At 44.0% G+C, this 25,398-nt stretch overlaps 1 protein-coding gene across 1 annotated transcript in view; it reads left to right on the top strand.

The window, feature by feature from the left end:
* Nucleotides 1-25,398, top strand: part of FAM227B (family with sequence similarity 227 member B) — a 1,066,637-nt gene that overhangs the window by 257,642 nt on the left and 783,597 nt on the right. The window contains 1 exon segment of the mRNA XM_073568466.1: nucleotides 231-347. Within this exon segment, the coding sequence (XP_073424567.1) occupies nucleotides 231-347 (117 nt within the window).

Raw genomic sequence — 25,398 nt, 5'->3', positions numbered from 1 at the left:
CAATTATACAGTGGGGGAAAAGTATTTGCACTACTGGTGGCTGAATAAATACTTTTTTCCCCACTGTATCTCATGAAATATTTTCTTCTGAGCAATTATCAGTACTGCTGTGCAACTTTACCTTACACTGTCAAGTGTGATACTGTCTGTTGAGTTGTGTATGATCACCTATTATGTTTGATACCTAAACCATATGATTATAAGCTTATCATTTAATTTTTATTTTTTAGGTATAAAACCTGTACCTTGTTCCTGGAAAAAATGGAATTTAGATGTCCTTGAATACCAGAAAAATTCTCAAAACTCTAATGAAAAGGTTATCACTTCTTAGAATCGCAATCTAACCGGTATGTAAGCACCTGCAATATGTTTTCTAATGAACCTGCTAATAAGTTTGAGGATGCCCCATTTAGACATTAAGCGTAAGGTTACACACTGCAAATTTATTTAGCGCTTTGTGATTGCTAATAAAATCTGTGATAATATGCATCCATCTTTTGACTTGATGTTCTATTTTTCCTTCGAGTTTTCCTTTCAATATGTTGAATATTTGGAGAACATATGGTTTAGGCCATAAAGAGGAGATATATCTACAACCTGAAAATATCCTGATATGAAAAGATTTTGGCCTTGCATCATTAAATTGTTTTCAACAGAAATCTAGTGTAAAACACTTAGATAAGTCACAAAATTTTGGACTTTTGGTGTTTTCACGCCAGCTTCAGCCACCTCTGCCAAAATGCGCTGAGCTGGGGCAAATGGGTCAGAACAAAGATGCAGTGCCACAACTCGTCTAATTCATTATGAGCTGTAATGTACCGTACGGCAAAAATCTTATTCAAGTCCCTTACTGAAATAAGATTTGTGACAATGTTTTTATTTAATCGGTGCCATTGTCTATGGTCTTGTTGGCTGACACTGCTTTTGTTATTTTTTGTTAAAAAAATCAAAACAGTTATATTTGTCAGCGTATGCAAAAACTGTAGACTTATGTTGTGGAGGGATTGTCTTTAGGCGACAGCAAATCGCACTTGTAGACTATATTGTATGATCTCTCTGGTTTGTTCAACTTCTTTTCTGGAAATCCTCCATGTTGGGATGATTATGAATTTAATGGTTGCTGTATGACCCAAGTAAAATGTTTAATTCTCCCACAATGTCTGAATGCTGGTGCTTCTGATGAAAGCTGGAATTTAGAACATTAGTCAGCCAGCACAATAATTTCTTCAAAGTTACCGTCTGGAATTGCTATATAACCACAATATGCTGTTTATTGTATTGTAGATATACTGATATACCACAGATATACTTTTTTTTTTTACCAAATCTACCATATGTTATTTTATAAAAAAAAGTTTTGGGAATTGAATTGTATGTTATAGGGTGGAGTTTAGTGAAACTGCCTCAATTAAGATTGGAAGTGAGCAATCCATCAGGAAGAAATAGAATAGCATCCCCATTAACATGTGAGGAGATTGGTCCCTCCTTGTTCCAGCAGGCCGTACGGAGCAGACTTATCCGATGAAAATGGGGGACAGCACATAGAAGACTTCTAATGGAAAAGGAGGAATGCCCTGGTCCCCTAGAGCACATAGTCTAAATATATGTATGTGTACTCATAGACTCAAGTAAGTCTCCAATGTAGTGAGAATGGTGGCGTTAGATACCCACATTGAATGACATTCAATGATGATTCGCAAGAACTGGAATATAGAGGCCAGCTAAGGGCCATGACCCTAGTAGAGCAGAAAAACTCCATCATGTCAGTAGTAGACTGCAGCTTTGGACACTGGATGGACTTACTGCAATGCACTCTTCATGTACACCTAGTGTCCATTATCTGTTGCTGTTAGACTGGTCTCTAGAACCTGACATCTAAGAAAATGTATTGCCATCTGCTGTAACCATCTACTGCCGTTTTTTAAAGTTTACACCTGATTTACTATGACATTATGCTTGCTGATTCTCCTGTTTCTTCCACAACATCTCATCATGGGGAATGCCACTGCCCACCACAGTTATGAGGGAACAGTAAAATGCCAATGTCGTCCATTGCACATCCACAGCCATGTGCCCTATTCAAGGCACTAGGCGCCGGGCACCAGCACTGATGACCAGAAAGATTCAAACTTATGCCCAGTGAACTAGATTCTCTGCTCTCTTGTGTGTTACAGATCTAGCTTTTTAATGTGGTCATTGAATGATGCAGCAAATTTGGAGAGTGAGGGTTTAGTCCCATTTTTCAAATCTGGCATATGGCACTTCACGTAGCAATAACTTTGATGTACTTATCAAAGAGGTTTTGAGATTGTTTCTTAAATGGATCGTTGTGCTTTTTTTCGTTAATAACAAATTTGGGTTTATGTTTTGAATTTCCTTAAAAAAACCTGAAATTTTCAAAAATATTGGAATTTAATTTTGCTTTTGGATAGCAAATTTTTCTGAAATCGTTTTCATTTCATTGCATTTTCAGAGCCTCTGAGGCTCAAGAAAAATTGGAAACATTACAGAAGCCAGCCCATTTTGAAAACTACACCCCTGAAGGATTTCGTTAACAGATGGAGAGATCATTTTGGTCCTACAAGTGTTTTACAGGATTCTTTACCACTGGGCTATGAAAATGAAAAATGTATTACTATGTTATGTAGACATACCTCAAAACTTTTAATTTTTCAAGAAGTAATACCAAAAATAAATGTACCTTACAATTTATTATGTAATTTCCCCCAAGTCCAGTAATAATACTATATGTGGTGGTTCTCTTCTGTTTGGGCACATGGCTACAATGGAAGAAGTGCCATTTGGCTTTCGGTCTGCAAACATTGCTGAAATGGTTTTATGTTACCATGTTGCACTTGCAGAGATAATACTAATACTGTGTATTAGTACACATGAAACCTCCGAGAAGAAATCCAATTTTGGAATTGCTCCCATCAAGCAATTTATCAAGGTGGGTAGTGACTATTTTGTCACCAAAAGTGGCTTCAAGAAACTAATGTGTGAGAGATAATAAAAAGTAAAATATGTAGTTTAGGCTAGTTTCACATTAGCATTTTTTAGTGCTGCGCTTCGTGCGATATAGAAACCATGCAAAAAACGCATCATGCGTTTTGCATGGTTTGCTTTTTTTAGGTGCATGCGTTTTAACCAGTTTCTATCCATGTTAACTCTTAAAACGCATGCGATTTTAAACACAGGCGTGCGCATGGACTGCATTCCCATAGACTGTAATGTGATTTTTTGGCGCATTCCGTGCGCATGCGTTTTTTTTTTACACAGGTCGGACAGACCAAAAATGCAACAGGCGCACACTACAAAAAACCGCATGCGCACGAAAACGCATACAAACACGTGGAAACGCTAGACCATGCACCCCCATGTTAAAGATAGGGGCACAGGGCGCATGGACGTGCAAGATGCGCTGTGCTAAAAAATGCTAGTGTGAAACCAGTCTTATTCCCAGATAGTTCTATAGTTTATGGTTTAAGTGATATATTAAAAAGGACCTTTCACCACATTTTTCATGTTGTACTGGATGCAGGATGTAATAGATTCTGCAGAGCTTTTCCATTGCAAATATACTAGCAATCAAAGTATTTGGTATTTGTTAATGCCAAATGGGTAGATACTTCTTATGTGATGCTGACTAATCATAAGCAGGCAACAACACACTGGAGAAAGAACATGCCACAAAAATGTAATAATAAGGGTAATATTCATCCCGCAAGTGGATGTACCTGTATGTCCAGATTTGCAAGTAATGTATTGCCATAGGCATGTGGGGAATTTGACAATGTGAGATCGTTCTCTTTGTCACCCCGTCAGCACCCCCACAGATTTTTGTTATAGAAACAAGGACACCTAACAATGGCCTCTGGGTCTGCCATATACCACAGCCTATCAGATATTGCTTGAGGGAGGGTCTAATAAGCAACCTCTAAGTCAAACTTTGAAATGCACTGCACTACTGCACATAAGACGTACAGTATATTATCAATGCAGTCAAAGGACTGCATATTCAAGTCTCAATGAAGGGGACTTTAAATATTAAATATTAATATTAAATATTGTAAAAGTAAAAAAAGTTTTTAAGAGGAAAAAATATAAATCTAAAAAATTCTGAGGTTTTTTTTAATAAAAAAACAAATTACATGTGAAAAATGCAAACCCTTGCAGAAAGAACAAGTGTTTGGTATCGCTGCAGATACAGCAGGTGTGAGTGGATGAATGTATGCAAAACAGTCATGAGCCCTGTAACAGGGAGAAGTGTTTTCACTGAGGGATTTTGGAAACTACAAGACATCAGGGATAGTGTCAAAGGTAACATGCACGTGCCCCATGGATTATATAGGGAAGACCACAAGGGAACTAAGGAAGCGAGTGGGAGAACACCTGGGAGACGTCAGAAATAAATGTGATACCCCGATTACATGCGATATGAATGGGGTCAATTGGGGACACTTATAGTAGATATCATTCTGTATGATTTAATATATAAGACCAAAAATAAGGGTGGGCAATCTTGATAAAGCCATTCTTAAAAGGGAATCTGAGTAGATATTTAAGATGTAATCCCTGTACCCAAATGGACTGTACAAGCAGTTCTTCTATACAGTAGGGGAAATAAGTATTTGATCCCTTGCTGATTTTGTACGTTTGCCCACTGACAAAGGCATGAACAGTCTATAATTTAAAGGGTAGGTTAATTTTAACATTGAGAGATAGAATATCAAAAATAAAATCCAGAAAATTACATTGTATAAATTCTATAAATTTATTTGCATTTTGCAGTGAGAAATAAGTATTTGATCCTCTACCAACCATTAAGACTTCTGGCTCCTACAGACCAGTTAAACTCTCCTAATCAGCATGTTACCTGTACGTTACCTGACAGCTGTCTTAGGCTACTTTCACATGTCAGTTTTTCTGCATCAGGCGCGATGCGGTGAAATGTGTAAAAACAGGATCCAGCGCCTGTTGCCACCGGGTCCGTTTTTTTTCCCATGGAGTTTCATTATTGCCGCATTGCGCCGGATGCCTATGCGGCGCGTCTGGTTTTTGCCGGATCCGGTCAAAATTGCCGGTCCGGCGTCTGGAAAAAACGTTGCATGCAACGTTTTTTCCAAACGCCGGACCGGTTTTTCGCACTGCGCATGCCCAGAAGACCTTCTCTGCCAGGAATATATCCGGCAGAAAGAAGGATCCGGTGTCTGCTTTTGCGGTCGGATCCGGTAGTCCGGTTTTTCGCCGCATTGTGCTGGGACAAAAAAACTGACATGTGAAAGTAGCCTTACATAGTAACCTTTATAAAAGACTCCTGTCCACAGACTCAATTAATCAGTGAGACTCTAACCTCTACAACATGGGCAAGACCAAAGAGATTTCTAAAGATGTCAGGGACAAGATCATAGACCTGTACAAAGCTGGGATGATCTGGGGCACTATGCAAAACCTTACCTCATGGGCTATCCTTGATCATGAGGAAGGTGAGATATCAGCTTAAAGCTGCATGGGGGAACTTGTTAATGATCTCAAGGCAGCTGGGACCACAGTCACCAAGAAAAACATTGGTAACACATTACGCCGTAAAGGTTTAAAATACTGCAGTGCCCGCAAGGTCCCCCTGCTCAAGAAGGCACATGTGCAGGTTCGTCTGAAGTTTGCCAATGAACACCTGGATGATTCTGTGAGTGATTGGGAGAAGGTGCTGTGGTCAGATGAGAAAAAAATTGAGCTCTTTGGCATTAACTCAACTCACCGTGTTTGGAGGAAGAGAAATGCTGCCCGTGACCCAAAGAAAACCGTCCCCAATGTCAAGCATGGAGGTGGAAACATGTTTTGGAGGTGTTTCTCTACTAATGGCACAGGATTACTTCACTTCATCAATGGGAGAAAGGATGGAGCCATGTACCATAAAATCCTGAGTGACAACTTCCTTCCCTCCGCAAGGACACTAAAAATGGGTCGTGAATGAGTCTTCCAGCAAGACAATGACCCAAAACATACAGCCACGGCAACAAAGGAGTAGCTCAAAAAGAAGCACATTAAGGACAGGGAGTGGCCTAGCCAGTCTCTAGACCTTAATTACATAGAAAACTTACTGAAGGAGTAGAAGCTCCAAGTTGCCAAGTGACAGCCTCAAAATCGTAATGATTTAGAGATGATCTGCAAAGAGGAGTGGACAAAAATTCCTCCTGACATGTGCGCAAACATCATCAACTACAAAATTAGTCTGACTGCTGTGCTTGCCAACAAGGGTTTTGCTACCAAGTATTAAGTCTTGTTGGCCAGAGGGATCAAATACTTATTTCTCACTGCAAAATGCAAATAAATTTATATAATTTATAAAATGTGATTTTCTGGATTTCATTTTTGATATTCTATCTCTCAATGTTAAAATTAACCTACCCTTAAAATTATAGACTGTACATGTCTTTGTCAGTGGGCAAACTTACAAAATCAGCAAGGGATCAAATTCTTGTTTCCCCCAAAGTACATGCTTTCTATAAGTTCAACTAATCTGGCTCCCTTGTGGTCTTCCCTTCCCTGTCCTCCTTTGTTTTATTTTGACAAGTTCCCTGGTTGTGTTTCCATGAGTTGGTGAAAGACAGGGTTGAATTTCCGTTTGAAATGCCATGTTCTTTGCCACCAAGCTAGTGGTACTCCCATTGTGGGATTGATACCGCTATCAGAATTTCAGACATGATTGGATGTACATATATCTAACTTTATTCATTGATTTACAGCCCCCTTTTTCCCTACTCATTTATGACATAATATTATGATGAAGCAATGTTCATTTGTTTCTGACTAGATGTATGGATGTGACTATTCTTTGACCTATTGTTCCTTTATTATGACTTTCAAATAAATTAAGAAATGTTTCTGGGTATACCACTATCCTATTATAAGAATACACCCAGAAGGAGGAACACGGTTTGTTTTGCGTTCCAGTGTGGCATGCTTAAGTGAAACCTTGTGTTTATCTGTTGCTATGCGCTCCAGTGTGGTGCACACACGTCACATCCAGTAACGTCACCGCACATGCACTCCTTCACTAGGATCTTACGAGGGCATTCATCACTTCCTATTCTGGGACTGCCGTAATAGTACACGCATTGTGGCCAGTGGCGGATTATAATGAGGTCAATATGGGCGGTAGCCCAGGGCCCAGTGGTGTGGGGGGCCCACGAGCCCAGGGTAAATTGCCCCATTATAATATGCCACTGGCCACTGCAGCCCCTCACTGATAAATCCCTGCTCTGTGCGCACAGGACCTGTGATAAGGTCACAGGAGGGGAGGATGATATATAAACTTGGCACACACACGTGGAATACTGATGCGAAAGGTGTTATTTTAATAAGATATAGTACATACAGTCAGTGACGTTTCGGTCTTATGACCTTTATCAATGTACTGAAAATAAATTAATATAAATAAAATAAGGTATATACAACAGAATGCTGGGTATGAGACAATAGGTACAATAACATATGCCACGAATCATCATACAGCAAAATAGCACGTGGGCAAAAAGGACCATATAATGCTGAGGATAACAATGAAAAGAGCAGGTATCAAAATTAAAGAATGCACATACCCCTGTATTGTACTCAATGCTTTTGGTGTGTGAGCAAAAGATCCTGTGAGGACACAAGGTGAGGTCAGGCTAATAAACTATATCGTCAATAGTGCCATAATGTGTGAGAGTAAGTTAAAAACCTTACCACAAGGGGTTACAATAGAATGCTTGTGGCCGCTTTTCTAAAGGGTATAAACAGACCATGAAACTTCATAAGATCATGTCCCCAGAACAAAACAAGTGCTAAAGGGGAGGGTAAACAAGTGTCTTACCGGATCATAGGTGCACAGAGTGTGTCTGAGCAGTGAACACGGCGTCCGCCGTTTGTTCTAAGTGCTGTGTCTAGGATGGCCTGCAGTGTTTATATAGAGACAGGAACATGGCGGCAGGGTGAAGATAGGTCGGGCGTGCATGTCACCGCCGCCATCTTGCGTTCCACCAGCCCTGGAGCAATGTGGGAAGGGAGGGAGTGGTCAGCGTCATGTGTGTGGATCATATGACGCCAAAGTGGGCATGACTATGCCTGCCTTAGGACGTGCCGTCTTGTTCAGCAATGAAAGAGAGAACTTAAGATGTTTCTCTGAAAAGCCGTGCACAGGAGGGGTGACATCTTGTGCTCAAGTGATGACAGCAATGTTCAGGGTTGTGAATTCTGCAATGAAGAATATATGCATTAGTATCATGTTTAAACATATCGTATATCAGAAGACATTCAGCCTAGGGGGGAACAAGGATTGGTTAGTACATCATAAAAGATTGAATATCATAGTCCTTGTTTAACCCCTTAGGCGCCATGGTATTCAATTCATGAATCCAGTATGCCTCTCTCTTTTTGAGGAGGTGAATGCAATTACCCCCCCCCCCCTACGGGGAGGATGGACCTGTTCAATTATTAGAAATTTTAATTGGGCAATGGTATGTCCTGCATTAGCAAAATGGAAGGGGATTGGAAGCAACAAGTTTTTACACCTTATGGTGGATTTGTGCTTCGAAATACGATCGCGTATTGGTTGTGTGGTCTCCACTACATAGAGCAATCCACATGGGCATTTAATTAGATAAATGATGAAGGACGTATTACAAGTAAAATATTCCTTGATATAATATTTCTTCCCCGTATAGAACTGCCCTTTTGGACATTATTACATTGCACGCACTGTAAGCAAGGGAAGTTCCCAAATTTAGGATTCATGAGAAAACGCTGTGATAAAGATGGACGAGAAGAACCTACATCTGCTTTGACCAATTTATCTCTAATATTCCATGGTCGCCTGAAGCAAGGGAGGAATGGTTCTTTAAATTCTTCACTATCTGGATGTGCTACCTGTAGAATCTGCCAATGTCGACGTATGGTGGTATGTAGTCTATATGCCAATGGGTGGTAGTTGTGGACAAAGGGAATACGCTTATTTACTTTAGGTTTAGGAGAGGTAGTAACCCTGGGTACGTCCAATGTGTGAGGGGGATAACCCCTTTCGGTGAATTTCTTGCGCATTTCTTCCATACGTTTGTCCCTAGTCCCAATGTCTGAGACTATTCTTTCCACTCTCTTCATTTGGGATTTTGGAATGGAGTCTTTCATCCTAGTAGGATACTAGAAACCCTGGATACTTTCTTCTCCTTCTTGAGATCCTCCTGGCCGGGATTAGATTTCACAATGACATTTGACAACAAACAAATTAACTTTTCTTGATACCCTCGTCATCAAAGATGATAAGGGATACCTGAGTGCAGATATCTATACAAAACCAACGGATCGTAATAGCTTGTTGCACTATGAGGGCTTCCACCCTACTAGGATGAAAGACTCCATTCCAAAAGCCACGTTCACTGCTCAGACACACTCTGTGCACCTATGATTCCGGTAAGACACTTGTTTACCCTCCCCTTTAGCACTTGTTTTGTTCTGGGGACATGATCTTATGAAGTTTCATGGTCTGTTTATACCCTTTAGAAAAGCGGCCACAAGCATTCTATTGTAACCCATTGTGGTAAGGTTTTTAACTTACTCTCACACATTCTGGCACTATTGACGATATAGTTTACTAGCCTGACCTCACCTTGTGTCCTCACAGGATCTTTTGCTCACACACCAAAAGCATTGAGTACAATACAGGGGTATGTGCATTCTTTAATTTTGATACCTGCTCTTTTCATTGTTATCCTCAGCATTATATGGTCCTTTTTGCCCACGTGCTATTTTGCTGTATGATGATTCATGGCATATGTTATTGTGCCTATTGTCTCATACCCAGCATTCTGTTGTATATACCTTATTTTATTTATATTAATTTATTTTCAGTACATTGATGAAGGTCATAAGACCAAAACGTCACTGACTGTATGTACTATATCTTATTAAAATATCACCTTTCGCATCAGTATTCCACGTGTGTGTGCCAAGTTTATATATCATTGATCACGGATTGGGCCCCTACTTGTGCACCACCTATTTTGAAGTTGTGCAAACGTTTCTTCATTACAGGAGGGGAGGAGTCAGGGATCACATGATCAGGCATCTCAGTCGGAGGCCCCTGATCATGCAACTCCTGACTCCTCCCCTCCTGTGACCTCATCACAGGTCCTGTGTGCACGCACAGCCCTCGATGTATGTAACTATGCTGGACACTGCTGTGCTGGTTGTCATTGTGCTGAATCAGTCAAGTATGTGTGGGGTCAGGAGGGGTTTTCAGGGTTGATGTAGATGCGTGTGTGTACGAGGTGTACGGAGGGGAGCCACGTGTGTACGAGGTGTACGAAGCAGAGCCGCACGTGTACGAGGTGTACGGAGCGGAGCCGCGCGTGTACGGAGCGGAGCCGTATATGTACAAAGTGTACAGAGCAGAGCCGTACATGTACGGAGCGGAGCCGTATGTGTACGAGGTGTACGGAGTGGAGCCGGGTGTGTGTACGAGGTGTATGGAGCGGAGCCGTGTGTGTACAAAGTGTACGGAGCTGAGCCGTGTGTTTACGGAGCGGAGCGAAGCGCGTGTGTACGAGGTGTATGGAGCAAAGCCGCATGTGTACAAGATTTACAGAGCGTGGCCGCGTGTGTACAAGGTGTATGGAGCAGAGCCGCATGTGTACGAGGTTTACAGAGCAGATCCATGTGTGTACTGAGTGGAGCCATGTGTGTACGAGGCATACAAAGCGGAACCGTGTGTGTATGAGGTGTGCGGATCCATGCATGTACAAGGTGTATGATGGGGAGCATTCATACCTCCCAACCGTTCCAGATTTTGAGAGTCTGCGCCACTGCCCCGACTGGGAGCTGACTTTTCCCGTGGACACAGAAGTACATGGCGGAGCTCCGAGGAGCACTTAAAAACTCGCACGCGACGTTCCATCGGAAGTGGCTGTCTTGTCGGACGCTGTTCACACCACAGCATCCGGCAGGCAGAGGTAGTTCCACCTCCAGCCACTATAGCCTCAGTGGCGCCGGCCTGATCTTCAGGCTCTCGGGGGTTAATCCTGCTGGAGACCAGGTTGGATGGTTAGTCACGCCCACGGTCTTTAAATAGTCATGCTGGCCTATGGGCGTCGCCGATTATAGCTTGTGTTTCATACCAAGTGGTTCCGGTCTGGAGTGGAGGTGTTCAAGAGAGAGAGATTCATATCTGGTGTCGTATGATCCGTCGTTATCCTTTCTCCTTCCCATATTTGTGTTTAGTTGTGCCCTGTTCACATTACTGTTTATTCCTGTGTGTGTGCGGCGCAGTGCAGTTTAAGTTCTCCCTGTCTGTCATTATTTGTGTGGGAGCTTTGGTGGTGACTTCTCACTGGGTGGAGGGTGGAGGGTTAAGTGCAGGGCTGAGCAGGAGATAAGGAAAGGTCGGAGGCTCAGGCATTTGCACCTTCAGCAAAAACCCTGGGTTGAGGGTCAGACAGGGTTTCCCCTAGTAAAGGGACACCACAGGGGCCCCGGGTCTTTCAGCCTTAGTTGAACTAAGCCCCCGTGACATTATAATCGGCCCACATTTTTTCAGGAGTCCATGGATCCATTAGATTCCATAACCCGCCAGTTGGCGGCGCTGTCCATACAGGTCTCCGAGTTGAATGGGGCAGTTCAGCAGCAGGGCCTGGTAGTAGCAAAGGTGCAAACGGCATCTGCAGGTATCGGTGCAGAGCCGAAGTTTCCGCTGCCAGAACGATTTTCAGGCGATCGCAGCAAATTTGTCGTATTTCGGGAGGCCTGCAAATTATACTTCCGCATGCGGCCAATATCCTCAGGTAATGAGGCCCAGCGAGTAGGGCTGGTGTTGTCATTACTGAGTGGTGACCCCCAAGCATGGGCATTTTCCTTACCACCTGACTCTGCTACATTTCATTCGGTCGATAATGTTTTTTCTGCCCTCGGGCTCATTTACGATGACCCTGACCGACTGGCTCTAGCGGAATCTAAAATCCGCGCCCTCCGCCAGGGGGAGCGCTTGGCAGAAGACTATTGTTCGGAATTTCGCCGCTGGGCTGTAGACACACAGTGGAATGACCCAGCACTGCGGAGCCAGTTTATTCATGGGGTATCAGGGAGGGTGAAACAAGCCCTCCTGATGTATGAGACTCCGGCATCATTGGAGTCTGCCATGAGTTTGGTGATACGTATTGATCGCCGTTTTCGTCAGGGGGCACAGGAGACGCTACCTCTGGGGGAAAACAGAGGTGCAGGTGTGGTTGAAGTAGATGAGTCCCCTGAACCTATGCAGATTGCTGGCGTGGCACAGGTTCGGCCTCGCGCTCCGGGAGTCCGGAAGTCCGGAGCATGTTTCTACTGTGGTAAAGGTGGTCATTATGTTAACGTTTGCCCGGTACTACCTAAGAGGGTCACACCGGCGGAAAACTGTTAAGCTCAGAGGGTATGGAGGAGACCCAACTGAGCGTATGCATATCCTCCATGATGGTATCTCAATGTATGCTCCCTGCCAAGGTTATTGTCGCCGGCAGAGAGCTACCTATATCAGTGTTTGTGGATAGCGGTTCCGCCACCAATCTCATAGATGAGGAGTTTGCACACACCGCCGGGTTTAAGATTGAAAAACTTCCTCACCCCATACAGGTGGTGACCATTAATGCTGTTCCCCTCCCTCAAGGGGAGATTACTGAGTTTGTGGCAGAGGTGAAACTCCACATTGGGGTCCTACATTCTGAGTCGGTTACATGTAGGGTCCTCCGTAATCTCCCAGCTCAAATGGTCCTGGGTTTTCCATGGCTGTCCAGGCACAACCCGGTAATTGATTGGAAAACTCAGGACATAGTACAATGGAGTGGTTTCTGCCAAGACAATTGCTTGGCCACATGTGTGTCCGCCGTGACGCCCAGCCTGCCGGAGGCTTTGCAGGATTTCGCGGATGTTTTCTCTGAGAAGGGTTGCTCAGAACTGCCTCCACATAGAGCCTATGACTGTGCTATTAGGCTAAAACCCGGGGCCAAATTACCTAAGGCCAGGATGTTTAATATTTCTGGTCCTGAGAGACAAGCTCTGAAAGACTACATCGCGGAGAGTCTGAGCAAAGGTCACATCCGGCCTTCGTCCTCGCCTGTAGCCGCGGGGTTTTTCTTCATTAAGAAGAAAGATGGGGGGTTACGCCCGTGTCTGGATTTCCGAGAGTTAAACCAGATTACTATCCGTGATCCCTACCCAATGCCGTTGATCCCGGATTTGTTCAACCAGGTAGCGGGGGCAAAATGGTTTTCCAAGCTGGACCTCAGGGGGGCGTATAACCTCATAAGGGTCCGTCAGGGGGATGAGTGGAAGACGGCGTTTAACACTCCTGAGGGTCATTTTGAGAGTCTGGTTATGCCGTTTGGGTTGACCACCGCGCCTGCCGTTTTCCAACATTTTATTAATGATGTCTTTGCTCATGTCCTGGGGAGATTTGTGATTGTATACCTGGATGATATCCTCATTTATTCTAGCGATCGGGACACTCATTTGCAGCATGTTAGGCAGGTGTTACAGTTGCTCCGGGAGAACCAGCTCTATGCTAAGCTGGAAAAATGTTTATTTTTTGTCCAGGAGTTGCCCTTTTTGGGATATATTGTGTCCGCAGCTGGTTTTAAAATGGACACCGCTAAGGTGCAAGCGGTGTTGCAATGGGAGAGGCCGGAGAGTCTGAAAGCACTCCAGCGGTTCCTGGGGTTTGCGAATTATTATAGGAAATTTATAAAACACTTTTCGACTGTCGCCAAACCGCTCACGGACATGACAAAAAAGGGTGCCGATCTGGCGAACTGGCCTGAGGTGGCTATACGTGCATTTGAGCGTCTGAAGAATAGTTTTGCTTCAGCCCCCATTCTGGTGCAGCCAGACGTGTCTAAACCTTTTGTGGTAGAGGTTGATGCGTCGGAGGTGGGAGTGGGGGCAGTACTGTCTCAAGGCTCGTCCTTGAGCGAGATGCATCCATGCGCCTACTTCTCCAAGAAGTTGTCGCCGGCCGAACGGAATTATGATATCGGCAACAGGGAGTTGTTGGCCATCAAACTGGCTTTTGAGGAATGGCGACACTTCTTGGAGGGGGCGGCTCACCAGGTCACAGTTATCACCGACCATAAGAATCTGCTCTACCTGGAGTCGGCCAAGCGTCTGTCTCCTAGGCAGGCTCGCTGGGCATTGTTTTTTACTCGTTTCAATTTTCTTGTGACGTACCGTCCCGGGGCTAAAAACACCAAGGCGGATGCTTTGTCTAGGTGTTTTCCGGGGGGAGAACCTCGGGAAGAGCCGGTACCCATCCTCCAGAAAGGGGTAGTGGTCTCGGCTCTCACGACTGAGGTAGAGGCGGAGATTGCCGAGGCCCAAGAGGAGGTACCACCAGGACTTCCCGCCAACAAATCATTTGTACCCCTGCATCTTCGGCCTAAGGTGTTGAAGGAACACCACGATTCGGTACTGGCTGGTCACCCAGGGGTGAAGGGCACCTTAGAGCTGGTATCGCGTCGTTTCTGGTGGCCCAAAATCCGGCAGGACGTGGTCTCGTACGTGGCAGCTTGCATCACGTGCGCTAGGGCTAAGTCACCCCGAACCCGTCCTGCTGGCACGCTACAGCCTCTGGGGGTACCCAATAGGCCATGGACAGAAATCTCCATGGATTTTATCACTGACTTGCCAGCCTCGGCAGGGAACACGGTCATCCTGGTGGTGGTTGACCGTTTTTCAAAGATGGCGCATTTTGTGGCGTTGTCCTCTTTGCCCAATGCTAAGACGTTGGCTCAGGTATTTGTGAAGGAGGTGGTCAGACTCCACGGAGTACCGTCTGACATAGTATCTGATAGGGGTACGCAATTTGTGGCGAGGTTTTGGAAAGCTTTTTGCTCAAGGTTGGGGATCAAGTTGTCACATTCATCGGCGTTTCATCCACAGTCTAATGGACAAACTGAGCGCATGAACCAAAATCTTGAACAGTATTTACGATGCTTTGTGTCCGACAACCAGGAGGAGTGGTCTACTTTCCTTCCTCTGGCCGAATTCGCATTAAATAATCACCGCCAAGAGTCATCAGGAGAGTCTCCATTCTTTTGTGTGTACGGTCAACATCCTCAGTTTTGTACCTTACGTCAGGGTGACTCCGGGGGTGTCCCGGAGGAGGATCAGCTAGGAGCCCAATTGTCATCAGTCTGGAGGCGGGTGAAACAGCGTTTGTTGAGCATGAGTGCCAGGTACAAACGGGTGGCTGACAGTAGACGCGTGCCAGGTCCGGACCTGTGTGTGGGTGAATGGGTGTGGTTAGCTACGAAGAACATAAAACTCAAAATCCCTTCTTTAAAACTGGGTCCAAGGTTTATTGGGCCTTTTAGGATTTCTGCCATCATTAACCCAGTGGCTTATCGGTTGGAACTTCCCGCAGTGTACAAGATACACAACGTGTTTCACAGGGCTTTATTGAAAAAGGTGGTAGGCTCTGTGGACACAACGCCGATGCCACCTCCAGTCATGGTGGATGGCGAGTTAGAGTTCGAGGTCGCCAAGGTAGTGGACTCTCGAGTAGTACGCCGTACTCTTCAGTATTTGGTGCACTGGCGGGGGTATGGTCCAGAGGAGAGGTCTTGGGTTCCAGCCTCAGACATACATGCGGATCGGCTGGTCAGTTCTTTTCACCGTCGTCATCCGGACAAGCCGGGTCCTATGAGTCTTGAGGGCCCTGGGGTCCCTCGTAGAAGACGGGGTACTGTCATGTCGGACGCTGTTCACACCACAGCATCCGGCAGGCAGAGGTAGTTCCACCTCCATCCACTATAGCCTCAGTGGCGCCGGCCTGATCTTCAGGCTCTCGGGGGTTAATCCTGCTGGAGACCAGGTTGGATGGTTAGTCACGCCCACGGTCTTTAAATAGTCATGCTGGCCTATGGGCGTCGCCGATTATAGCTTGTGTTTCATACCAAGTGGTTCCGGTCTGGAGTGGAGGTGTTCAAGAGAGAGAGATTCATATCTGGTGTCGTATGATCCGTCGTTATCCTTTCTCCTTCCCATATTTGTGTTTAGTTGTGCCCTGTTCACATTACTGTTTATTCCTGTGTGTGTGCGGCGCAGTGCAGTTTAAGTTCTCCCTGTCTGTCATTATTTGTGTGGGAGCTTTGGTGGTGACTTCTCACTGGGTGGAGGGTGGAGGGTTAAGTGCAGGGCTGAGCAGGAGATAAGGAAAGGTCGGAGGCTCAGGCATTTGCACCTTCAGCAAAAACCCTGGGTTGAGGGTCAGACAGGGTTTCCCCTAGTAAAGGGACACCACAGGGGCCCCGGGTCTTTCAGCCTTAGTTGAACTAAGCCCCCGTGACAGTGGCGTGCTGGAAGCTGACTGTAAATTAGGTAATTTCGGGAGGAGATTGTGATGGAACCATGGAGGCACTTCAGGGAATGCTTCAGATCCATCACCGTGTCCTCCTCTGACAGCGCAGACAGTGGGATCGCATTGGACTCCGGGATGTTGGCCATGTGAGTGGATCATGATATGTTCTGCACCAGGAGGCTCAGGTGGGCACTACAAAGTGAGCCAGACTGGTATGGTATCTTTATAGAATTTTTCTTTCTTTCTCTCTCTGTTTCTTTCTCTCTCTCTGTTCTTTCTTTCTCTTTCTCTCTGTTCTTTCTTTCTTTCGCTTTGTTCTTTTCCTCTTTCTTTCCCCTCTTTCTTTCTTTCTTTCTTTCTTTTTCTCTCTCAAATCTTTCATTCTCTCTCTCTGTTCTTCCTTTCTTTCTTTCCTCTCTTTCTTTCTCTCTGTCCTTTCTTTCTTTCTTTCCCCTTTCTTTCCCCTTTCTTTCGCTCTCTCTCTATTCTTTCTTTCCCCCTCTTTCTTTCTCTCTCCCTCTCTGTTCTTTCCCCTTTCTTTTTCTCTGTCTCTTTGTTCTTTTTTTCTGTCCCCTCTTTCTTTCCCCCTCTGTTCTTTTTTCCCCCTCTTTCTTTCTCTCTGTTCTTTCGTTTTCTCTGTTTCTCTCTTTCTTCTTTCTTTCTTTCTTTCTTTCTTTCTTTCTTTCTTTCTTTCTTTCTTTCTTTCTCTCTCGCCTTTCTTTCTCTCTCCTTTCTTTCTCTCTCTCTGTTTTCTTTTTTCTCTCTCTGTTCTTTCTTTTCCTCAGTACCAGCTACTGTGCCCACAGTACCAGCCACTGTGCCCATAATGCCAGCCACTGTGCCCTCAATACCAGTCAGTGCGATCAGCAGTGCTAAATGGGTGTGGTTGTGGCATGGACAAGGGTGTGACTAGTTGTGAAATGGGTGTGGTCAGGCGGCAGGTAACCAATCATCATAGTGGAAGTCGTCTGTTTCCATCAACTTTGTTATATGTGGGCAGTGGGCACCTCTAGTAAGGTGGGCACGAGATGGCGGGTCTTGTCACCTCTGCCTCACACATAAGTTACTATGAGGGGTACTTTATTCCTGCCACGTTTCTTTCTTGGCCTACTGAGAGAAATGTTTTGACCAGTTGAAAGTTATACAACTTGAGGATAGTGCATGTGTGCGCTGCCTGCATGTAGTAATATGTGTGTGTGTATATATATATATATACATATATTTACTTACTCTGACCCCTATATAAACCCTGCCACTCTGACCGCCATCCACTTTCCCATGCTCCTGTTCCAATCCTGGGGTCTTTTTTGTCCCCCCTTGGTCCTCCACATGCTGAACATCTGGGACATGACTAATATTGCGCAATGTGCGCTTGTTCGTCGGCAGATGCAGCGTCGTGTCCAGTGTGTGTGGAGACGGCGACTTGTCTGTGGCGTTAACCCTTCTGCTGCCATGTTGGGCACAGCCTGTGACGAGGAGCATCTCTTCCTGTGTATCCGGCCACAGGCTGCACACCGGAGACTGCTTCTTCTATCTGGGGAAGTTAATGAAGCAGAAGCCTCTGTGTGACTCATGTGAAGTAACTTGTCTGACAGGTCATGGGTCCAGGTCAGCAGTCGATTGCAGACTATTAGCTGGTTTCGATGTTAGGTACAGGTGAGTCAGTGTTAGGCGTCAGGTTTCTGCATCTGCTTTGCAGGAATCCAGAGCCTCACATTCTGCGGTCTCCTGCTGTCTACCGCAGAGGAGATTGCAGCAGATTGCTCCAGAGACTAAGTCCCTCTGTTCTCCTACTGGGCATGCTCACGAGACTATCTCCCATTGGAGATTGGGAGTCATGTGCCCAGGTCCTGCTCCAGATCTCATTGGTCCATCTCGGAGATCTGGAAGCTTCCGGAAGGTCCCAGCTATAAAAAGCATGCATGACCGTTTGGCCATGCGCTAGTATAGTCTCTAGTTGCTACGGTGTGAATGATGATGGATGTATGAACCTGTGAATGACTCATTAAGATCCCCTCCCTCTGATATTACGAATGTGTACAGGGACTTAGTTTACAGTCAGCGCCAGCGCGTGGCAAGCCTCAAGCCACTACATCATCCACAGTGCTAGCGTCCGACATTGCGCCTGCCTCCTTGCTTTGTCGACTAGCGGCAGTGTCCTACGCCGCGCTGCAGTTGCAGCCCTCTTTGGCGCCCGCAGTAGCGACGCCACACGCATGGTAGGTCTAGACGGATGCAGCTCCTCTGTCTTGGGTCCTGCTCCTGTGACCAGATTCCGTGTGTGCATTTACCTGAGACCTGTGACACTAACAGGCTCAGCCTTTTGTGTTTACCTCTGCTGACATCTGTGAGAAAACAGAGATTGCTTAGCGCACTTGGGTGACTTTCAACCCGCGTGCACATTTCCGCCTTATTGCTCGTCTGTCACTACTTAGCAGCAGTGTTTACACCTACTGCACGGTGGACCCCGAGCGGCGAACGCACTTTATTATTTATTTTTATTTAGTGCGTTCCGCCATTCCTAACAGTCAGGACTAGATGTTGGGTGGAAGCCTTCCAGTATTTGTAAGGCCTCGTGCACATGCTGAGTATTTGGTGAGTTTTTACCTCAGTATTTATAAGGCCTCGTGCACACGCTGAGTATTTGGTGATTTTTTCACTCAGTATTTGTAAGATCTCATGGACATGCTGAGTATTTGGTGTTTTTTACCTCAGTATTTGTGAGGCCTCGTGGACATGCTGAGTATTTGGTGTTTTTTACCTCAGTATTTGTGAGGCCTCATGCACATGTGTATTTTGTGCGTTTTTTACCTCAGTATTTAACCCCTTCTCGCTCCTTGACGCACAGTATGTGTCATGAAAACTAGTGACTTCCCGACCCCGTCACATGACCCGTCACATGAACGGGGGGACCACAGAGTCTGAACAGCCCGGGGCCCTGGTTACCCTTAATCAACCCCTGATTGCGGCATATTGAGTGAACACAATCTCTAGGGTCTGATCAAAATTGGAGCATGAGCATACATGGTAAAAAGGACAGGGAACTTCAGTTTACACCAACAGGCCAAACACCAAGTGGGCGTATGACATTGGTTTATGAATTAATCTGGAGGCAGATTTAAAGCCCAGACTCTATATTGTGAGACAGACCATCAGTCTGTGAATGCTTATCATGAACTTGAAGCTATTTTCTATATCATCCATACATCAAGCCTCGTGATGAACCAAATGATTGGGGAAATGCATTGGGGCACTTTCCACAATCAATGATAAGTCTTTATGTCTAATATTTAATTTGTTAGAGAGATCTATGTATCAGGTTTGTCACCTACTCTTTGTTTTATTTCACGTTATCAGGGCATAATAGGGAGAGTTGGGGACAGCCACCGACGAGCGGGGGCACTAATCCACCTATACTAGGGTGCCAACTTCTGAACAGGTTAGGCAGTATCAGTTCAGGCAAATAATTGGGAATCATAGAACATTGTTGTTTTTTTGTATTAACCCCTTTCCTACATCGGACATAATAGTACGCTGATGTCGGACACCCTCCCTTTGATGTGGGCTCTGACCGTGAGCCCGCATCTTTCCCAACACATGTCAGCTGTTTTGAACAGCTGACTTGTGCCCACAACAGCCGCGGGTGGAATCGCGATCCACCCGCAGCTGTTAACCTGTTAAATGCCACTGTCAAACTCTTGACAACGGCATGTAACACTCTTCCGGCAAGCGTGCCAGAAATCCCACCCATCGGTGATCCTCATCACGTGATTGCGGGTCACTGATGGGTTGGCATGACAACCATAGGTCTCCTGCAAACCTCTATGGTTGTCACTACTGTATGTAGCAGTGGCAATCAAGTTATGGCAGCTTCTAGTCTCCCATGGAGACTAGTAAAGCTTGCCAAAAGTTAAAAAAAGTTTAAAAAAATATTTAACCCCTTTACTCCCAAGGGTGGTTTGCATGTTAATGCCCGGGCCAATTTTTACAATTCTGACCACTGTCCCTTTATGAGGTAATAACTCTGGAAAGCTTCCATGGATCGAGGTGATTTTTACATTGTTTTCTCATGACACATTGTACTTCATGTTAGTGGTAAAATTTCATTCATATATCTTGCGTTTATTTGTGAAAAAAATGGAAATTTGGCAAAAATTATGAAAATTTTGCAATTTTCCAACTTTGAATTTTAATGCTCTTAAATCACAGAGATATGGCACTCAAAAAACTTAATAAGTAACATTTCCCACATGTTTACTTTACATCAGCACAATTTGGGAACCAAAATTTTTTTGTTAGGAAGTTATAAGGGTTAAAAGTTGACCAGCGATTTCTAATTTTTACAACACCATTTTATTTTTAGGGACCACATTACATTTGAATTCACTTTGAGGGGTCTATATGATAGAAAATACCCAAAAGTGACACCATTCTAAAAACTGCACCCCTCAAGGTGCTCAAAACCAGATTCAAGAAGTTTATTAACCCTTCAGGTGCTTCACAGGAATTTTTTGAATGTTTAAAAAAATTAACATTAAACTGGGTAAACAAGGGTAAAAAGAGAAATTGGAATAAAAAATTTATTGTGCAATTTGTCCTGAGTATGCCGATACCTGATATGTGGGGGGTAACCACTGTTTGGGCGCATGGGAGAGCTCGGAAGGGAAGGAGCGCCATTTGACTTTTTCACTGCAAAACTGGCTGGAATTCAGATCGGATGCCATGTCAAGTTTGGAGAGCACCTGATGTGCCTAAACAGTGGAAACCCCCCACAAGTGACCCCATTTTGGAAACGAGACCACCCCAAGGAGCTTATCTAGATATATGGTGAGCACTTTGAACCCCCAAGGGCTTCACAGAAGTTTATAACGTACAGCCGTACAATTAAAAAATCAAATTTTTTTCCACAAAAATGATCTTTTCAACCCCCAATTGATATTTTACCAAGAGTAACAGGACCCCAAAAGTTATTGTGCAAGTTGTCCTGAGTACGCTGACACCCCATATGTGGGGGTAAACCACTATTTGGGTGCATGGCAGAGCTCGGAAGGGAAGCAGCACCATTTGACTTTTTTGGCTGGAATTGAGATGGGACGCCATGTTGCGTTTGGAAAGCCCCTGATGTACCAAAACAGTGGAAACCCCCCAATTCTAACTCCAACCCTAACCCCAACACACCCCTAATCCTAGCCCTAGCTCTAACCCTAAACCTAGCCCTAACCCTAGACCTAATGGGAAAATGGAAATAAATACATTTTTTTTATTTTATTATTTTTCCCTAACTAAGGGGGTGATAACGGGGGGTTTGATTTACTATTTATAGCGGCTTTTTATATTTGGCAGCTGTCGCACGCTAAAAGACGCTTTTTATTGTAAAAATAGTTTATGCATCACCACATTTCATTTTGAGAGCTATAATTTTTCCATATTTTGTCCCACCGAGTCATGTGAGGTCTTATTTTTTGCGGGACGAGTTGACATTTTTATTCGTACCATTTTCGGGCACGTGACTTTTTTTATCGCTTTTTATTCCGATTTTTGGGATGCAGAATGAACAAAAACCAGCGTTTCATAAATTTCTTTTGGGGGGTGCGTTTACACCATTCCGCGTGCGGTAAAATTGATAAAGCGGTTTTATTCTTTGGGTCAGTACGGTTACAGCCATACCTCATTTATGTGTTTTTTTATGTTTAGGCACTTTAATGCAATGAAAACAATTTTATATAAAAAATAACTATTTTTGCATCGCTTTATTCTGCGAGCTATAACTTTTTTATTTTTTTGCTAACGACGCTGTGTGGTGGCTCTTTTTTTGTGGGACAAGATGACGTTTCCAGCGGTACCATGCTTATTTATATCCGTCTTTTTGATTTTTTTATAAATAATTTTTACAATTTTTTTTATCTTTATTACATTGTCCCAGGGGGACATCACTGTCAGGTCACAGGCAGTGCTGGAGGCTTCCTCATGCCGGCGCTTTGCAGGCATGAGGAAGCCGGCTCCCTGCAGGCCCCCGAAGGTCCCCGCCACTATATTGGATACAGGGACCTGCAGGGAAGAAGGCCACTGCAGCAGCGCTGCACATTGTGCTGCTGCGGAGGTCTCCGGGTAGCACGGAGGGAGCACCCTCGCGTGCTTTTCTCCTATGCTGCCGGTACACTGCGATGTTTGATCGCAGTGTGCAGAGGGTTAATGTGTCGGGGGCAGTCCGTGACCTCCCCTGACACATAGTTCCGGGTGTCAGCTGTGATAATCAGCTGACACCCGGCCGCGATCAGCTGCGCTCCCCCCGTGAGCGCAGCTGATCACGCTAGACGTACTATTCCGTACTATTCCAAAAAAAAAATAAAAAAAATCAAACATACACATATTTGGTGTCGCCGCTTTCAGAATCGCCCCATCTATCAATTTAAAAAAATAATTAAACTGATCGCTAAATGGTATAACGAGAAAAATAAGTTAAAACGCCAGAATTATTTTTTTTTTAGTCGCCGTAACATTGCATTAAAATGCAATAACAGGCGATCTAAAGATCGTTTCTGCACCAAAATGGTATAATTAAAAACGTAAACTCAACGCACAAAAAATAAGCCTCACCCAATCCAAGATGACAAAAAATGGTGACACTATGGATATCGGAAAATGGCGCAATTTTTTTTTAATCAAACTGGAATTTTTTTTCACCACTTAAATAAAAAAGAACCTAGACATGTTTGAATTCTATGAACTGGAGAAACATATTGGCAGGCCAGTTTTAGCATTTAGTGAACATAGTTAAAAACCAAAACAAAAAACAACTGTTTAGTTGCACTTTTTTTGCAATTTCACCACACTTGGATTTTTTTTCCCGTTTTCCAGTACATGATATGTTAAAACCAATCGAGTTGTTCAAAGGTACAACTCATTCTACAAAAAAATCAAGCCCTCACATGGCCATATTGACGGAAAAATAAAAAAGCTATGGCTCTGGAAAGTAGGGGAGCAAAAAACAAAAATGCAAAAACGAAAATACTTCCAGTCATGAAGGGGTTAAGGAAGGTGAAAGACTCTTGACGATTTTTGAATCTATAATAATACGGTGATCCTTCCCCTGTATATTATTTCTATGTCACATCATGTCTACACTACACAGGTAATGATGTTTTTAATGAATGTTATTGAAATATACTGTTTTTAGAGAGTTATATGTTGACACTTTTTTTCCCTCTACTTTTGATAGGTACAGGTTTTGCAAACAGAAAAATATGACAAAAAAGGAACAGATAATTTTAGAAAGTGATTTTCTAGTGCAAAAGTAGTAGGACATAAGCAAAATTATATAAATTGGGTGTTACTGTAATCGTATTGACCAACAGAATTGAGTTAATATGTCACTTATACTGCAAGGTGAACTCCATAAAAAATTAAATTAAAGCTCAATTTCAAATATATTGTTTTGTTTTTTTGCACACATCCTATCTGAAAATTAATTAGAGTGGTTATTACATCATATGTGCCCTTCCTGCAAAAAGCTACGACGTGTGTATACAAAACTCCATAAAAAATTAATTACATTTTTTTCACATTTATTGTTCATTTTAGCGTATATCCTACCAGAAAATGAATTGAAGAGTGACCATTACATCATATGTATTCGCCCTGCAAAAAGCAAGCCCTCCTCCTGCTCTCTCCCCCAAACTTTCTTTTTGAGCTATTTGTTTTGTGCAAAAGTAGTAAAACAAACAAAGCTGTATAGCTTTAATATTGTTGTTAGCATATTTACCCTTAGAATAAACAGTGATTAAAAGACTAAATAAACAAAATCAAGAGTTCTTTATTTTTTTGTTTAACCCCTTAACGACCAAGCCATTTTGTAGGTTAAAGACCAGGCCTTAATTTTGATATCAGACCACTGTCACTTTATGTGCTTATAACTCTGGAGCGCGTCAATGGATCCCGCTGATTCTGACATTGTTTTTTCGTGATCCTCACAAATAATGCCCACTTTAGTGCTGACCTCCAATAGGAGGATGATGCGCCATGAAAAAACAGAATCACCTTGTCGTAACTTTAACTTCTAACAAAGACCAGGTGCCACACAATAGTACATCTCAAAAATGCAAATTTTATTAAATATATACAATTTATACACAGATTAAAAGAAGGTGCCAGACCAATCCCAAGAAGACCCATAAATTATCGAAGTACAACACTGAAATATTTTGCAAAAGGCATTCCTATATAGCACATTATGGGAAAAAGTAGATTGTGTATACAGGGGGAGGATTAACCACTGTTAAATCGTAAACTGCCTTCAGGCATATGTGATTAAAGGGCTAACAAAACGTTACCCCAGTGGCACTCCCTCTCATCCAACACTAAAACACTAATAATCCTATATAGTGTGATACACATTATCCCATCAAGCAGGAATGTAAATGGGGAAGGCAGCCACTAGTGAAATAAGGGACCGCCCATAAGCATGTCAATAAGGACTGTAAACCCACTACCCCAGTGCACACTCCCTAAAAGTGCCCCTAGCTCCACAATGTAACGCTAGGATACATGGATGTTTGCCATAATAACATACCGCAAAATAGGTGGTGCTTCCCAGGCGTCTCCTATGCCCCGACGCGCGTTTCGCACTGCTTCATCATGGAGGCATGTCAGAAGAGGGGGGACTGGGCCACTTATATATAAGAGGCCCGCGCTCGTCATTGGCCAAGGTGCGATGTTACACCTGGTTAAAAAATCCTAAACCCTGTGTCTGATTCCTTCACATGCGTGGTAGAAGTCGCATGTCATTCACACAGATAATATATCTAGCGACACTGTGTCTACCTACTGCGCCTGCATGATTAAGGTCCTGTGCCATCCACACAAGACACATAAAGGCGCATGCCCAGATCACATGACCTCCACCAGCCAATGGGAGGAGTAGTTCGCGGTCACGTGGTCCCGGTAGCGCCAGGTCCTAAAAGGACACTGGGATACCGAGGAACACCGCAGACCGCTATGTATTCCTCAAGGCGATTCAAAATCCTGGCATGCGCACAGTCTCT

The sequence above is a fragment of the Dendrobates tinctorius genome, unplaced genomic scaffold, assembly GCF_039654945.1.
Source record: "Dendrobates tinctorius isolate UK_male_01 unplaced genomic scaffold, ASM3965494v1 ptg000022l, whole genome shotgun sequence".
NCBI lineage: Eukaryota > Metazoa > Chordata > Amphibia > Anura > Dendrobatidae > Dendrobates > Dendrobates tinctorius.
This window is presented reverse-complemented; position numbering and strand designations above follow the sequence as displayed.